Raw genomic sequence first — 19,441 nt, 5'->3', positions numbered from 1 at the left:
AACCACCAAGAAAGGATCAGAGCTCAATTTGTCAAGAAAAGGTGATAAAAAACTAAAAAATCTGATTTTATAACATATATACAAAAACTGAAGTCGCAGACCGCGCTAAGCGCGCCTACCGCGCTAAGCGGGCTGTCCTTTATTTTTCGTAAACCGCCAGAGCGCGCTTAGCGCCAAAAACCCACGCTAAGCGCCAAAGTTTCTGCCAGCCTTGGTCTTCACAATCTCCAGACCGCGCTAAGCGCCACAAGAGCGCGCTAAGCGGGCTCAACAGAACAACAACTTTTATTTCTTCAAAAACGCGTTCAAACCAAAAACACGGTTTAGAAAACGAAACAATTGCACAGTTCAAACAAAAAACACACAAACAAAGTAAAAACTTACCACAATCCTACAACAACACATGAAAATGAAACGAATCCTAAGTACAAAAATCATACCAAACATTCTAAAACAAAACAAGCTCAATCACGAATCACGCCTAGAAAAAATTCATCGGTAGATGAAAAACACGGAAAGGTAAGGACTTTGACACACACCCAACAATCTTGCAAACAATAGACAAAATTATGCATTCATCCAAAAATAGTATTGAAAATGCAATGGCACGAATCACAAGGGCTTTAAAGGTTGTAATGCGACTCGGTTAACAAACAAGTGATAAGTCCTAAAGCTAATCAAAACAAAAACTTGCCTAAACCTAAGGGAGTAATTACTTCCACAAAGTTTCAAACAATACAATTCCAATCAAAATTTCTTCTTCATCCCATGTTTCAGACCAAACCCAATACTTATTAGCACAATATTATTTCAAACTCTTTTTGTTATTTTCTTTTTCAAACTTTTTCTCTTTTTTCTTTCTTTTTCTTTTCTTTCTTTTTTACATTTCTTTTTCTTTTCTTTTTCTTTTCTTTCCTCAACCTCACATCAATCACAACATAATCAAGCAAACATCATCTCCTCAACTTGAATTCAACCACAAGATAAAGTGAATACTCCCTACTTTCTAAGGCAAGGTAAACATTCAAACTATAAATCATAGTTGGGGGTTCAAGAAAACAAAGAAGCAACATCCATACACAATTGAAAACCAAACGCTCATAGACAAGCATTAAGAAAAACCAATATGGACATTGAAAAAAAGGCTCAAAGGGGTTATTAATGGTCACACACTCACAAGGTGAATTGATATTTGGCTATGGTAGTTGTGCTCAAAATCAAACAAGTGCCTTGATCACTTTCATGCATTCACAAAATCAATACAAACGAAAGATTAAACATAATAATATCCAGTTAAAACAAGAAATGTCGGTCACTCGCATATGTACACAATGGAAAGCCACCTCACATTTATGGTAAAAAGGGGAAACTAATATGATTCAAGTCAGAACAAGTTATGCAAAAAGAATGAATAATATGAAAATTGTACAAATAAAAAGTCTCCTAAACATGTTATGCTATAGAAAGCGATAAACAAGTACCTTGCTATGTACAAATTCGAACAATCATTACCGCAAAGTTGGCATGTTGAATCAATCAAAATTGGAGAATTACCAAATGCGACTTCAAGTAATCGGGCCAAAATTTGAGTCTAAACAACAACAAAAGAATTAACACATATTACTAATAATTACTACACTATAAGGCCTTGGTGTAAGTGAGAAAAAGGTGAGCCAAATGAATCATTAAAAAGAACTCATTTGCCAAAAGCTACAGACCGTGCTTAGTGTGGTCTAGTGCGCTAAGCGCGCTACACCAGAAAGAGAAAAACCAGTGCATCAAGACAGAAATTCCAGTGTGCCTCCACTTAACACCTATACATCTCATTTATAGAAAAATAGAAAAATAAAACCGTTAGGGTGCCTCCCAACAAGCGCTTGTTTTACAATGGAATGGTAAAATTGACTAAACAAGTTGAAAAGTGAAGATTTAGAATTAAAGAACAAGTCTGAGTTCAACTTGTTTAATCAGTTTACCAAACAAAACGAAACAAGTATAACTATACACAAATATACAAGTATGAGTCTTTGCACAAAATATACAATATACACATATTTACGAAACTTAAAACGCAAAACCATCGCAATGCAATTAATCCCAAAACCAATCCCCGACAACGGTGCCATTTTGTTGAAGCGTAGAGCGGCAAGCAACAAAAGACTTGGAAATATTTATCCGGGAATTATCGTGTCCACAGAGATTGGTGAGAAAAAGTGTCGTTCGACTATCTCACGTTCTAAGTTTCATGATTGGGTGCGGAAAGGTAAATACGGGAAAAGTAAATAAAAGCAGACACTACAACACGGAAGGCCTACGAAAGCGCTTATTTTGGGCTTTAAAAGCGCTTTAAAGCGCTGTGAAAGCCAGCGCTGGCGTAGGTAACAAAAGCGCTTCTAAAAGCGCTCTGGTAGACCCCCCTATAAGAGCGCTTTTCTGGAAAAAGCACTCTGGTATCCCCCCTATTAGAGCGCTTTTTCTGGAAAAAGCGCTCTGATAGCCCCCCCTATAAGAGCGCTTTTCCAAAAGCGCTTTCGTAGGTTGCGTTTTTTATTTTATTTTTTATGCTTTTTTTTTATAAACCTATTATTTTTATAATTTCTAAACCTGCATTTATGGCAGCATTCTTTCATGAACCTGTAATTTACCATTGTTATCCCATAAACCTATAATTTACAATCGTAATCCCATTATTTCAGTAATCTCATTATTTCAACAAAGAAGCGATTTCGATTATATACTAAACATGCATTATAATTATACCATTGTAATTAATCCAAAATATATATACACCGATTCACATATTTCTAACATGAAAACAACTAAACCAATTCACATGACATTATAACAATAAGAAAATCATCCCTAAACAACTAAATCAACTAAATCGGTCCTAGTCCTGCAAAGTCTGAACATCTTCAAATGACTGAAAATCTTCACAATCTGCAAAATAAAAATAATATAATCAAAGTAACATTATTATTATATAAAGGCTCTAAAATAAGAAGGTAAAGAGTAGAATGAGTATATATATATATATATATATATATATATATATATATATATATATATATATATATATATATATATATATATGTCGTGTAAAAAGAATAATCAAATTAAATATATCAATAAATACAAATTAATTTATTAATATTTAGGACTTTATATATCTAACTTGAATACATGGAATGGAATATCATTTATTGTAAATTAGTTCAACAAATTTTGTACATAAAGTTTACCTTAAATTTAACACAGCCACGTCATATAGCCCAGAGGGATAAAGCAATATAGATCACTAACAATAATCCTGTCACAGACACCCTTAAGAACAACATTAGCTACATGTTATTGATAGGAACACTATTAGAAACTCAACCAACAGCATGTCAAACAATTACAGAATTTGAGAAGTTGTTACCAAATTGATCAAAAGAGCCCTGTATCCTTGTGAGCTTTCTACTATCTCTTAGCAATATAAGAAGTTTCTCTGCAACAACAATTAATGTAAAGTTCACAACCAATTGACAGGAAAAATTAGACACAAATAAAAGTTGAATATTAATTTCTATGACAAATAATACATGACAACTAGTTACTACTACTTACCCTTCAGCGTTTTCCTTCATCTTTGAGCTATGCTATATCTACACTTATTTTCCTAGACTTGTATATTACACCGTATATTTTAACACAGATAGATACTTGTGCACAGAAATTAAGATAGAATAAATTAATAAAAAATGAATTGTATACCTTGTATGTAGAAAATTACGGTGTTGGTGTAAGCTAGGGGTGTATGTTTACTCAATCAATAAATGTTGCAATAATGAGAAGGGGTTGTTGGACTAGAAATTTGAAGGTTTTGTTGGACTTAACCTGCATCGCCTCATTTCTATCCAAGTTGTATTGTGTCACAGAATATGAATCAAGTAACTGTACCCCGAAGGATCCTGCCACAGAAGACTTCGGGGTACAATTACTTGATTCATATTCTGTGGAAAATAATCGGCAGGGGCACATTGTGTTCTATCCTTTACCAGTCCATCCACTGTTTGAAGCTCAACCTACAATAGAAAAACGTGATTATTACTAACTACATATAGAAAATCTTGAATCATGTAAAAGTTGATGAAACAGATATCCCTTGTAGGTCTCATTATCAATAACATCTTCTACTTACTTGATACATGTCTTCAATACTCTAAATCACTGATAAAAACCTAACAAACTTTGTCTTCAATACTCTAAATCACACTGATAAAACCTAAATCACTGATAAATTAAAAAAGCCCCAATAATATTAACTATAACCCTAAATAAAATTTTGTATTTTTGAAAGCAAACAATGAAAAAAAGGAAAATTTCCGGCACAAAACCCTAACCTGAACAGAGAAGAGACGAATGAAGGGTGGCGATGGAGTGAGGAAGGCGGCGGCGGAGTCGATTGAAGGCTGGAGAGGGAGTGAGGACGGCGGAGCAACGAAAGGAAGAAGAAGGTTCGCGTGTTTTGGATCTGAAACAAAACACGTGTGTTTGTAAAATATATAATTTTTTAAATGGGCTACCAGAGCGCTTTTCAAAAGCGCTTTAATAACACCCCCTACTAGAGCGTTTTTATCCCAAAAGCGCTTTCGTAGCACCCACCCTATAAGAGCGCTTTTAAAATCGCTTTCATAACCCCCCTACCAGAGCGCTTTTTAAAAGCGCTCTCGTACCCCCCACCCCCCCTACCAGAGCGCTTTTTGAAAGCGCTCTCATAACCCCCCCTACCAGAGCGCTTTTTTTGCATCATTTTCCCTTGTTTATTAATTTTGTTTTTAGCGAGCCCTACGAGACCGCTTTTGCTAAAAGCGCTTTAGTAGCTGCACTGCTACAGCTTAAATTTGGCGTAGTGAGATAAATAATCTCAATAGCCTAAGAGAAAGAGTTATGGAATTGTATTTCGTTCTACCCGTCGAATACTTAAATCTGAAGATCTATCACTCGACACTCACAATACGCATCAACATCACCGGGCATCACTCGAGATGCCACATTGGTGTCCATGTCTGCAACACCGATGAAAGCTCAACCGTACTATTCACATCAGCGATTTCTCCACCGATGCAAACAACACGGAGGCATTAGACTCGATATCCATTACGATTGTTAGTCCTAAATCCATGTCTGCAACCCAGAAACTAACAGTTATCATTCCTAATCAAGATTTATGGTGTCCATGTCTGCAACAATACAAATCCAGAGCATTTAAGCAAAAAGATCAAAAACAACAACAATGATGATTTGTAAAGAGAATATATAAACGATCCCAAGATCCACAAATATACATACAATAAGAGTAGAAATATACATACAACACCCACCATTGGAATGAAACAAAGGGAAGAGAGAAGATGAACTGGAAAGATCTCACCGGTACAATGAAATCGAGACAGATCCATGACCAATCCACATGACGTCGCACCCAATGGTGTTTCCTAAACCTCTAAACCACCAAGAAAGGATCAGAGCTCAATTTGTCAAGAAAAGGTGATGAAAAACTAAAAAAATCTGATTTTATAACATATATACAAAAACTGAAGTCGCCGACCGCGCTAAGCGCGCCTACCGCGCTAAGCGGACTGTCCTTTATTTTTCCTAAACCGCCAGAGCGCGCTTAGCGCCAAAAACCCGCGCTAAGCGCCAAAGTTTCTACCAGCCTTGGTCTTCACAATCTCCAGACCGCGCTAAGCGCCACAAGAGCGCGCTAAGCGGGCTCAACAGAACAACAACTTTTATTTCTTCAAAAACGCGTTCGCCGTCGTGTCTTCGACACTTTATTCCTCGAAGCTCCGAACACGCATAAATACCTACAAAAAGACAACAAAACTATCAAACGGTATATATTTACACGAAAACGTCACAAAACACAAACGATACAAATATACACAAAAACGGAGAATTATTCAAACGGTATTAACAAAAAGCATCGATAAGTGTCACTGTTTACATACACAAAATAACTACAATTTGACACTTAACAATAGTAAAAAACGCTGACTAAAGGGGGTTTTAGCAGCGCTTTCAAAGTAAAAGAGGTGCCTAAGGAGGTATTTAGCAACGCTTTTATCTTCAAAAAGCGTTTTCTTTACTTACAGCAGTGCTGGAATAGACAGCGCTTTAAAGCGGTGTTTAAAGGCAAAAAAAGTGTTGTTTAAGGTCTTCTTTGGGGGTTAAAATCAAAATAGAGTAAATATTTTCTAATCAAAATAGTAAGCATAAGAGCCAAACACTAGAAATAATAATGTAATCAATTTTGTAACTCAATTTAGAACCAAAACAAAAATAAATACAAAAAACTTCTAATGCAAAACAGACCCAGCATTTTAAATCCCTAGAAAAATTAACTTAGGTACTACTTCGTGTTTGTCAAAAAAAAAAAAAACTTAGGTACTCCTTAGCATGAAGCAATTTGAACTAAACTGAATCAAGAAGATTTTGGAAGCTATAACTATAACCACAATAACCTCACATAAATTTGAGTTAAATCATCAAACTCAGTATTTAAGATAACATAAACCAAAGATTTTCTTTTCAAAGAAGAAACAAACTAACAATAATTCTTGCTTAGATAAAAATGGTGAGTAATTGTTCTTTTAAAATAAATTAACCTATTGTTAATGTAAGGTGGCATGAGTGCATATGATTTTTCTTTTACATGCATATGATTCATAAACATTGCAAGTGTTTCTCCATATCACTAATTGACATCTTCATGTAAAGTACATCAGTACATGGTATATTCAAAATCATTGTCCCGTTGGGGAGTTAGTTGACAACCATCAGTATGAGGTTCAGGAGTGTCCTCTTTAGGATTGCCAGCATTTTCATCAGTTTGTTTGTTCTTTATTAGCTCCTACCTTGGTCTTTGAAGCACCTTGTTTAGAGGTTGGTTGAGCTCCCGATTTCGAAAAGATTCGAGTCTTTTGGCCGATGTCAGAATTTTCATCCTCGATTTGGTCCTCAGGTTGGTTTTATGTATCTTAAGGAAAGGAAAAAAGGTAATTAGTTGTGAGAATTTCGAAACCAGGGGATAAAGGAAATAAAAAATTGTAAATGCGTATTTGTACTTGTTCAGTTTTTAAGACTTTCTTCTTCTTGGGTTTTATGGAAGCAGCAGGAGAATCTTGACCCCTCATTTGACTTTGGAGGAAAATCAGATTTAAGGCTGTGTTGAATTTAATAAGAGGAAAACTAAATGTACAGGTAAAAACTTAGTTTTTTGGGTTTTTTTTCTTGGCCGTCAGTGGCAATAGTCGCACCTTTAATTTTCTCTTCTTGAGCTTTGGTTGCGAGAAAGTAAATAAGAGAGTTTAGATACACAGTCGAGATAAATTAGTACATATATATACCTACTTTGGCTGGAAAGGATTCTTGCAAGGTCGAAATGGCACTTGTCAACCATTGAAGGAAGACTGGTTCGGAAAAGTGCCTTGGAGATACTTTGACCACCAATCCTCATGTTCTTTTGTTGAGTAAAAAGGTTGATGGAATTTAAATGTTGGCAACTCAAGGAATTGATTACGTTGAAACTTTAAGCAGTCTCGATATTGTTGTGGAGTGATTTTACGCTTTGCCCATCAAATATCGTCTACCCATGTGTAGAGAGACGTTGGTACTGTAACATCCTTCTAAACCCCGCGGCAATTTAAATAAATATATTAGAGTAAAAACATAAGCACAAGGGTAGCACAATTATTTAAAATAAATAAATCAATCATGGTCAAGTCATGCTTCATTAGGAAACAATTCACCAAAATATAATCATGTTTATCACAGCGGAATGAGAAACATCATCAAATACAACCAAATGGAAATATAATCCAACACCGAATAAAGTAGAGTAATCTCATAAAACTCTAAAACTATCGTTCCTCAGTGTTACAAGACCAGAGCATGGCCGACACGACCCAACATAAACGAATAAACTCTACGAGTCATCCTCACCAAGTACTAATGCCGCTACTCCTCAATCTGAAAATGACAACATGTAAGGGTGAGTCTCATTTGCAGTTAGTAAATATTATGCAATTCATAAGAAACAAGCATCATAATATACCGTTCACCCAATTATACATATTCAGATTCACATCTATTATTCATCAATTCACACAATAATAGACTACAACACATAACACAGAAATCCATACAATCATGTTATGACAAAATGCATATGACACAACTGACACTATGCATGTGGTACCAATAAACCGTGGAATCAATCCACCTTACCGATCTACGCCTCATCAAGATACGGCCCACCGACACAATTTCCGCACAATGGGAAATATGTCCACCATCGATCCAAACATCACCGGGATCCATCATCAAATGCATATGAATGAATGAAACACACATAACATACTTAAAAACATCACCGAATCACGATGATCAACTCATCTCAACACCACATCACCGAATAAGTATGTACATGTTTTCAACATCATTCAAATAGTCATGCATTCATCACAATCATAATAGTAATCACAACCAATTCATCATCACATCGAATACATTGTCACACCTATCTCATATGCACACAATGTTCAATTCTCATCAAGTAATTAAATCGAGTTTTAAAGAAATAAAGTCGGCCACTTCCCATATTCATCATTCATCATTTAAAACAGTTAATTACTTGCACAACGCCCAAAACGGCACTAAGAAAGGATTCACGGATCAAAAGATACGCCATTTTAAAGTTTTAGAAAAATTCCCGCACAGCAAGGTTCGCTTAGCGACACAAGGCAGGAGCGAATTCCTTCAGACCTCCGCTCAGCGGACCTCTAGCAACGTTAGACATAAATTAACCAGGTCGGGTCCTCCGCTCAGCGGATCTGTGATTTTACCAATTCTCAGGTCTGCGACAGACCTGCGATTTCACACCCTTTTCACCCAAAAACGATTCCAAACATCATATGCAGGCATACAAACATCATACATTCAATCATACACCACAAAACATCATTTAAACTCATTATTAACCAAATAGTTCACACAATTTTCATCAAATCAATCCAAAATATAACACCCTAACCTAAAAATCCCAATATCTAATTGAATCAAACCATACATCCATCTACCTATTACCTAAGACCACATAAGAGATACTAAAAGGAAGAGTCCCCCCTTACCTCGATGAATTTCTTGAATGCTCTTCTTGCGCTAACATCACACCATAAGCCCAATAGCTCTTATTCCATCATTTTCCAGTTAAATCCAGTTTAAAATACTAAAATTCCAACTATTTAATTTAAATCCAAATTAAATTAATAAACGGAAAATATGGGATGTTACAGGTACCATTTGGATGAAACCAAATTGTCTTGCTACTAGATTTGGCTGATAGCTGGTGAAACCTAAATCGAGTTTTTCTGGTTTGATTCTCGTGGACAGGAGTGTTGGAGTAAAAAAGATAACCCAAATAGAAGTCAATGTAGCAGCAGCGGCAAATCGCATTTCTGCTCGCCCATCAGATAGTTTCGGGCAGCCTTCCAGAATTCTTAAGCTTACTCTTGAATTCTGGCAGTCACGTATTTTGGGCCTCTATCCACGATCCAGTCAAAAATACCGACCAATAGCCATGCGCTGGGAGTATAATATAAACTCTCTCCCTTGAGAGAGTCAGGTAACACATTTCACATAAATCTAAACACTCACTCGTATCTGTGCCCGTACTGACTTGATCGTTGGAGTACCTTGCAGGTACACCCCCTCCTCTCCATCATCAACAATGTGCAAGACTTTCGTGGCCCTCTCTCGTTCTGGTCCTCCCGACCATAACAAAAGTAATGATCTACACTCTTTTATCATTCTATACAAAATCATTTTTTCAAAAAATGTCAAATATTTTCTATATTTTTTTAAAAATTCTTTTTTGAAAGTCTTCCCCCTCCACTCCAAACTCACAAACATAACTTAAGGGTTTAATTAAATGATACATAGACGAGAAACTTAATTGAATCCTCACCCTATAAGCGAAAAAAAAACTATGAACATAATTTTATCACTTTTTTCATAATAACTAAAAAAATTAATTATATCTTAAAAATATATATTAATAGATCAAATCTAAAAAAATTATCATAGAAACTACTCCCTCTGTCCCACAATGAGTAACCTAGCCCATCATTTTACACAAATTAAAAAAAGTGGTCAAAAGTAAGAAAGACAATAATATTTTTAATGTAGTACCCTTATTATGTATTGGGAATAACGAACGTTTTATTAATTAGAAGTTAGAATTGGAAAAGTGTATTAAAAATTGAATGAGTCATTCATTTAAGAATGTCATTTTATTCCAAATAGATAACTCATTATAGGACAGAGGGAATATATATTTAATTTTACAACAAATTAATTTAACATTGGTAATGGTTGGATTTGGATCCTTTTGCGAAAATAAAATGCAATGAACAAGGTAGGAATTTATTGCGTGGAAAGTAAGCAAGTCTTATACGTTGCTTGCTTTAATCAAAAGATTATACTTTATGTCCCATGCAATTAATAATTACTATTTCAATTCAATAGGACTTGCATCATAATTTCTATTACATTTCTTTGAGCTTTCAATTCTAAACAGAAGCTACCTCCTCCTCCGTTCATATCTCCGATTACTGTTACGATCTTCATCATATTACCTCCGCAGTCCTCCTCAGGGAGAAGGCCTTTCCGATCATCTCAGCCTCCAATTTAGCTATCCTTGCTCGCATCTGTATGTTTGTAAATTCTATCATTGTGTTATTTTGTACTAGTTATTTTTTTGGTTGCCAATAATTTTCTGAAATTTACTCTCACAGGTTCTTTTTCATTGGAAGATTCTAATCTCAGTTTGTTTATTCACAACACACTTACTGGTAATATATTTCTCTCTTTGTGAATATATTTCTTTTTGTACTTATTTAGATCTACAATCAAATCTGAATATAAATTAATTGATTTTTATTGCTTTATTTTTGGTTTCTTTAGACACGTTTTGCATTATTTTTAATTTCAAAAGTCTTACTCAAATTTTCACATTCACTCTTAACTTATCTTTTATTGAGAATATCAGTTTGTTTATTCTCACACACACTTGAGAGAGAAATTAATAAGATGAAGGTTTTTTAATTTATATTTTTATATATAAAATTCACAATAAATTTTAACAAATTACACAAATAACTTATAAACATTTTTAAATTTAAGGATCAAAACTGTTTAATTTAAAACAGAGGATCAATTTTTTTAATTATATATAATAGGAGGATTAAAATTGTAATTAAATTTTTATATTATTGTGCATATATCTCTAAACCATAAGAGCTCTAACGGGAGGGATACTAAAATTTCAAGGAAAGATTTTCCAAAAGATACAGGGCTTAGGTTTGTCTAAAAGCTTATAGACCTGCTTCATAGTGAGAAACCCATTATAAGTAGTAATCCAAATCTTCTCATCCTCCTTGTCCATAATAGGAACATTGAAACACCGAAGAAGAGCTTGAAGAGAAGGGAATAGAGCTTTGATATTATTCGGATTATTATACTGTTGTTTGTAATTTTGTCACCGAATAAATTATCAGATCGAGTCGCAGACTAGGTCGCTCTCTTTAAGACGTTTTGTGATACTGTCCATAATAATATATTGTACGCAAGGTTATAAAAGTGACGAAGGAAAAGCTCAAGACAAACTTTTTAGTGTTTTTTAGAATGAAACAATTGATTTCCATATATAATAAAGTAAAGTAGTCAAAATTTTAAATTTAAGCAATGTGAGACTTATGAGTTTTTTCAACTAACACACAATATGAAATATGAATTGTACCCAAACCAAATCATAATATCATATAAAAAAGATAAAACTTTCACTTTTTTTCTTAATTTTTTAGGATAACAAATTCTATCGGTTATTTAAGAAACTAAATTCTATCGGTTTTTTTCTTAGTTTCTATTGGTTTTATCTATAAACTTTTATAAAATGTTCATATATGATGAATTACCATATTTCACAAATAATACGATTTTTAAAAAAATATAAACATCATTAATTTTTACTGCAAAAATATATTATAAAAAATACCAAAATTGTTTATATTTGAAGAGGATTAATGTTGTAAATTGGCTAAAATAGGGAATCAAAATGTAATTAATCCAATTAAAAAAGACCACTAAAGAATAAAAATCAAATATTTATTTAGGTTTTTATATTTTGTTTAATAATTATCATATTTTAGATAATTTCATTTTTTTTATAAATGTTTGAAATTTAAATTCAAATTAGTAGAATAATTATTAAATATTTTTTATTTAAATTTATTAATGTGTTTCCTTTTCAACTATATACTCAAATGCAATTTTAGATGCTCTAATTTTTAAAATTATTAAATATAAAATTTTCCTGATTATTTATTAAGCTTTTTACTAGTTTTTTAACAAAACATTTTACTTATTTTATAACAACATCAATATATTTTAATTATTCGTTAAATAATTATCATTTCATACAACAATATGTTACTATCTTACATCTTGCACGACCTCCAAAGTCAAGGTGTCTGACCTTTTTTTTAATTATTTCTTTTGACCTTTCACATTTTAAGAGAAAATTAAGTTTTAAAATCTTGTAGATTTTTTTAAGGATTTGATGAAAATACACCGACAGTACTGTAAAGCAGTTTTACATCGTGTAAAATTTAAATTGTTAAATTTTATAAAAATTTGACATTTTCTTTAAATTAAATATAAAATATTTATTTTTAAGGGTTGTGATGCACCGACCATATAAAATATTTTACATTGTCAGTGCACTACCATTAAACTTTTATTTTAAATATAATTTAAATTTGGATTCTGGTTCGTCTTTAACTAATTTAAGTTTCTTTAGGCTATGTATGGGAGTTTGGGGGGGGGGGGGGGGGGGGGGGGGGGGGGGGGGAAAGGCTTCCAAAAATGAAATTTTAAAAAAATATTGGAAAATATTTGACATTTGATAAAAAAAGTCATCATCATTACTAAATTTTTAATTTTCAAAATACTATAACAACCTAGAAGATATTTGGAAATTTTATGTAAGCCCTTCAAAACCCTTCAAAACCCTTCAAAACCCTACTTCAATACAATTTTTTAGTTCCTCCATTTTATGGGGTTTTTGGTGTTATGAATAAACTCAAACCCTTCAAAACCCTCCTACCCAAAATCTTTTTATCCTTTTCACCCAATTCTTCCTATTTTTCAAAGCCCTCCCCTCCCTTTCCCTCCAAACTCCCAAACATAGCCTTAGTGTATATTTGAGATACAATGAAACAAGAGTACATATCACATTAGCAAAAATCTTAGATGTAATAAATTGTCATGATTAAATAATTTTAATATTGTACTTTTTTATTTCAAAAAAAAATATTGATTTTTAAAAATAGAATAACGATGAAGAAATATAAAAGTCACAAATGACTTTGTTGTTTGCAATGAAGATAGTTTTCATATATACTCCCTTCGTTCCTTTTTAAGTGTCGTTTTAGAAGAATTTTTTTGTTCCTATTTAAGTGTCGTTTTATAATTTAATGCTATAATTTGTCATTAACCTTATTTTCTCGATAACTCCACCTCAAATTTTTCAATTAGTTTTTGGAAAAAGAGAGTATATGATTGAATTTAGTTGGAAAGAGAAAAATAAATAAGGGTATAATAGAAAAAGCAACTCTAATAATCCACTATCTTGGTTGAAGAGCTTTTTGCTAAAATGACACTTAAAAAGGAACGGAGGGAGTAGTTCTTATCATAGCAGCATAATCTGCCATTAATGAAACAATTCATCATTTTTAATATATGTTTAGAACTTTACACTTTATGTAATATGTATGTTTTAAGTGTTTGACATTGATATTCAACAGTGTGTATAAGCTAACATATTACCAACTTACAGGTAGTCATGGCAGGACTGATGGTTGCTGGAGCATTTCTTACACCTGTCATTCAAGTTATTGTTGAAAGTGTTGCCTCAGGAGATTACAAAGACCTCTTCATTAAACGGTTGGTGAATAAACTTAAAATTAAATTGAATTCAATCCAGAAAGTGTTGGATGATGCAGAGACAAAGCAGTACCATGACGAAAGGGTGAGGTTTTGGCTTGATAATCTAAAGCATGTGGTATATGAAGTAGAACAACTGTTGGACGAGATTGCTACAAGTGTACAACGGAAGTCAAAGGTTCATCGCTTTCGTTTAGTTGGCCGTTTTAAATCTAAGATCAAGGTTTATTTCTTTCTTTTAGCTGGTCGATTTAAATCTAGGATCAATGATTTGCTAGACAAGCTAAACGTTCTTTTAGACGAAAAAGATTTTCTGGATTTGAAAGTAGGAATAATTGCTCATAATGAACTTTCAGAAAGAGTGCCAACCACGTCTTTGGTGGATGAATCTAGCAAATATGGTAGACAGGGTGAAAAAGAGGAAATTATCAGTTTCTTACTTTTAGAAAATGGTAGTAGTAGCAGCAACCAAGCATCAATAATCAGCATAGTTGGTCTTGGTGGGATGGGTAAGACCACCCTTGCTCAGCTTGTCTACAAAGACACCAGGGTGCAAAAGAACTTTGATCTTAAAGCTTGGGTCTATGTTTCAGAATCATTTGATGTTATTAGACTCACTAAAGCAATTCTCGAGTCATTTGGTTCTTCACCAAACACTGAAAATCTAAATTCACTCCAATGCCAATTGCAGCAGAAGATAACAGGAAAGAAGTGTTTGCTAGTTCTAGATGATATATGGAAAGTATATTGGGAAAGTTGTGAGAAGTTACTAAGTTTCTTTAATGAAGGATCTTCTGGAAGTAAGATTATTGTGACAACACGAAATAAGGAGAATGCATTCGCCATGGAATCTAAGTTATTTGAATTAGATAAATTGAAGGAGGGTGATTCTTGGAGTTTATTTGAACGACATGCTTTTCCCAACAAAAAAGCGAGTGAGTATCCAGAATTTGAACCAATTGGAAAGAGGATTGTTGGCAAGTGTGGAGGGTTGCCATTAGCCGTGATAACTATGGGGAAACTCTTGAGAGCAAAATTCTCTCAAAGTAAATGGATCGAAATATCGGAGAATGATATGTGGGGTTTATCAGAGAAAGACACTAGCATAAATCCAGTATTGAGACTGGGTTACCATAATCTTCCTTCCAATTTGAAGCCATGTTTTGCTTACTGTTCCATATTTCCTAAGGGTTATTATTTTGACAAGAATAAGTTAATCAAAATGTGGATGGCAAATGGTTTCCTGAATTCCTACAAAAGTGACAAAAGTAAAGAAGAGTTGGGTAGTGAATTATTCAATGATCTTGAGTCAGTTTCATTTTTTCAAAGATCACTAGATTTTGATGATTATTTTATCATGCATGATCTTGTAAATGACTTGGCAAAATCAGTGTCTCATAAGTTTTGCTTACAAGTGGAGGATGATAAGTTGCAGGATATAATTGAAACAACACGCCACATTGGGTGCTTTCTTGAGTTGGAAGATTTTGATGAAATTTTAAAGCACATTTATAGAGCTAAGGGAGTACACAGCTTGTTTGCAGAACGACCACCAGGAAGTGGCAAATGCTTCAGGATAAGCAACAGTATGCAATGTGATTTATTTTCAAAGCTAAAATATTTGCGGATGTTGTCATTTCGTGGGTATAGTGATCCACACAGTGAGTTAGAACTAGCAAATGAGATTGGCAATCTAAAGCTTTTGCGTTATCTAGACTTGTCTTGGACAACAATTAAAAGGTTGCCCAATTCTATCAGTAAGCTTTACAATTTAGAGACACTGATATTGGAATGTTGTTATTGTTTGACTGAATTTCCTTTAGATCTTTCCAAACTTGACCGTTTACGCCATCTTAATCTGAATGGAACTGCAATAAAAAAGATGCCAAAGAACATAAGTAAACTAAACCATTTACAAACTTTGGCTTACTTTGTTGTGGGAGAGCCGAGTGGTTCTGATATTGAGGAGTTAGAAAGTCTCAATCTTCTTCAAGGAGAACTTTGTCTTTCAGGATTGAACAATGTCACTGATCCAACACATGCCGTAAAGACCCGTTTGCAAGATAAAAAGTTTTTAGAAGAAATACATATGATATTTGATGGTTCAGTAGTGGAAAGCAATGTGTCTGTCTTGGATGCCCTTAAACCAAATAAAAATCTGAAGAGGCTCACCATTAACAACTACAATGGCAATATGTTTCCAATTTGGCTAAGGGGTTGTGATTTACCCAACTTAATATCTCTTAAACTTAAGTACTGTCATGGAATAAAGATCTTTGGAAATAACTCAACAAATGTTCCGTTCAAGTTCCTTGAAGTTTTGGAATTTGACTGGATGTCGGAATGGGAGGAATGGTTATGTATTGAAGGGTTTCCCCGGCTTAAAGAGCTTTATATAGAAAATTGTCCCAAATTGAAAAGGGCATCACTGCCTCAACAACTTCCTTCATTACAGAAGTTGGTGATCAGATGGTGTGAAATGTTGGACGTATCAATTCCCAATTGTGATAATATCAAAGAGTTAGATATATCGAGATGTGATCGAGTTTTGATAAATAAGTTGTCATCCAGCTTGAAAAGGTTTGTCCTTTGTAAAAATCAGTATGTTGAGTTCTGCATGGAACATTTAATCAATAGTCCCAGTCTGGAAATGTTGAAGTTGGATTTCAAGGACTTTGTAAAATGTCCCTCATTGGATTTGTGTTGTTATAATTCTCTTTATAGTCTTTCAATAAAAGGATGGCAGTCCTCCTTGCCTTTTTCAGTACACTTGTTCCCCGGTCTTAATTCTCTTAGTTTGTCAAATTGTCCAAGGCTGGGGTCTTTTCCTATGGGAGGTTTGCCTTCCAACTTGGGGTACCTTAAAATACACAATTGCCCAAAATTAATTGCTTCTAGAGAGGAGTGGGGTTTATTCCAACTCAATTCTCTGACTATTTTCAGTGTTAAGGATGATTTTGAAATCGTGGAATCCTTCCCAGAGGAGGATCTACTACCCCAATCTCTCATGTATCTTTGGATGTCAAAATGTTCAAAGCTAAGAATAATAAACTGCAAGGGTTTTCTCCACCTCAAATCTCTCAGACAAATATATATTAAAAACTGCCCTGGTCTTGAGCTCTTGCCAGAGGAGAGTCTACCAAATTCTCTTAAAGAGTTGATGATTGAAGAATGTCCGTTACTTACGGAGAAGTACAAAAAGGAGGGAGGAGAGAGATGGCATACAATTAGTCACATCCCTGAAGTGATGATTGACGGTTATGTGCAGCAAATGATTGTCTGAATTGATTGGTGGAAAAGACATGTTTGCCAGAGGCAAGTACAACTCATGAGTTCATTTTTTTCTTCATAATTTTGTTTGGCACAATAATAACACTCTGTATGTATTTGATGTTGATCAGTGGCAAGTCCATATGATCCGATCCCTTTGTAGTATGGGAAGTGCCCCTCAAAGATCTTGCAGACCAAGACATACCATTGCCATCAAAATGAAGCACATCCACTTTCCTAATCTTTTCATCAATTCAAAAGTATGAGTAATTAAATCAAACTATGGATTTCAATTATTTTCTATTATTGTGTGGTTCATAAGAGTCTGTATTTATTCTCAAAAAATAAGACTTTGTATTCCTATTGTTAATTGTCCAGTTTCCTTTTTCTGTAGTGTGTCTTGTGTCTGTCTACATAACATTAAGACTTGAGAAAATAAATGTGAATGGCTACATTGATTTTCTTATTATTCTACTGATGATCATCACAAATTGTTTGTCTACCATGAATTAATCAAATTCTTTCTCTCTCTATTCACATAGCCTCAAACAGAAATAGTGTCTTCCTGAAAGATATATAATCATCATCATCATAAGTTTGGCATAGCATGCAACTTATACAATCTCTAATTTCAGTGTTGCATAAGCAGAAATGATTCAAAACCATTTCATGGCATTCTTCATTTTCAATTTAAATGATTCTATATATTTACATACTTGTCATTTACTCATTGTCCTTGCTACATTTGTATCCAATGCTAGTAGAAAAGTTTTACCGCACCAGACACGGTTATCGGATAGAATCATTTACCATACAGTATCAGTAGTTTTATAAAAGTTATTTTCATGTGATAGCATTCTGGCTACAATAATTTTCTCATTTTTTCATTGACATAAATTGTGCAAATCCTATTTATATTTACAGGAATACTTTACGTTTTGCGAGTTTAAACTATAACAACATTCTGCTACATCTGATATGTCTGATATAATTGTATAAAAAGGTTTAAATTGAAGAGATCCTTTACAATAAATTTCATTGACTCATTATTACTTAAGGATTAATATAATTATTGTGACTAATGATTATGAGATCTCACATTTTTAATCCTATTGAGTAATAGAAGGTTGACTTATAAATACAGTTTACTATAAAAAATGCAGCTGGATGGTATAATAATCAAACCAATCGAAACGTCTTTAGACTCAAAGAAATATTTCTGAGTAAAGTTGTCTTCAAAAGACAATGATATTTTTGAGGAATTTAGAGCTAAGAAAGTGATCATTCTTTGCATAACTATGTACTTTCTCTCAAGTTCTGAGAGACTAGTTTGCTTGTGGTTTATGTGAGCATTCATAAAGGGACACAATAAATAGAAGTATTTATGAATGAGGATGTCTTCTGAAGACACTTATGTAGTCCCTTGTAATTTGAATAGGTGCTGCCAAAAAGCACTAGTAAAGACCTTATCTCTGTCCTACACGATTAATCTTGGTATGCCGTTTAGTTTCACGATGTTGTTCATGAATGTTTCAGCTACATTTTTGCTATTATAACAAGCTTTCAATGGCAAAAATTGTGCATGCTTTGTTACTCTATCCGCGACAACCATGATGACCGATAAACCGCAAGAATTTGGTAATCCTGTAATAAAATCCATAGCCACATCTTCCCAAACTAGTTGAGGGATAGGCAAAGGTTGTAGTAACCCTGCAGGTAATGTGTTACTAGTTTTCGCTTGTTGACAAATCAGACATTTCAGCACAAATGCCTTGACATCCTCTTGCATCTTAGGCCATCTAGCTAATTTTCTTGTGGTGCCAGCATGACCACATGTAGGAGAACTGTGAAATTTACTAAGTAACTTTTGCACTATCTCTTCTTCTGATGGTATTGCTAATCTATTCTTCCAATAAAGCAATCCTTCCCTGACAGTGTATTGAGTTGGTTCAGTGGCTTGTGTGTATGTATCAATTAATTGCTTGTAATGCGGATCAACAACTAATTTAGCAGTTAATTCTTCTAGAAACAAGGAGTGCAGCTCAGACCATGCAAACATAAAAATTCGTGATATGCATCCGCAAGTAATGATTTGGAGATTTCATCTCACTTTCCAAATCCA

General features: G+C 33.8%; 1 protein-coding gene across 1 annotated transcript; it reads left to right on the top strand.

Moving 5' to 3' along the window:
- The first annotated feature begins 10,615 nt into the window (after nt 1-10,615).
- LOC131593169 (putative disease resistance RPP13-like protein 1) lies at nt 10,616-17,788 on the top strand. The gene is made up of 3 exons (XM_058865439.1): nt 10,616-10,756; nt 10,842-10,898; nt 13,943-17,788. Exon 3 carries the CDS (start codon nt 13,949-13,951, stop codon nt 17,330-17,332), a length of 3,384 nt encoding a protein of 1,127 aa, XP_058721422.1. The 5' UTR covers nt 10,616-10,756; nt 10,842-10,898; nt 13,943-13,948; the 3' UTR covers nt 17,333-17,788.
- Nucleotides 17,789-19,441: the final 1,653 nt, after the last annotated feature.

The sequence above is a fragment of the Vicia villosa genome, linkage group LG3, assembly GCF_029867415.1.
Source record: "Vicia villosa cultivar HV-30 ecotype Madison, WI linkage group LG3, Vvil1.0, whole genome shotgun sequence".
Lineage (NCBI taxonomy): Eukaryota > Viridiplantae > Streptophyta > Magnoliopsida > Fabales > Fabaceae > Vicia > Vicia villosa.
Note: the sequence above shows the minus strand (reverse complement) of the source record. Positions and strands in the feature narration are given on the sequence as shown.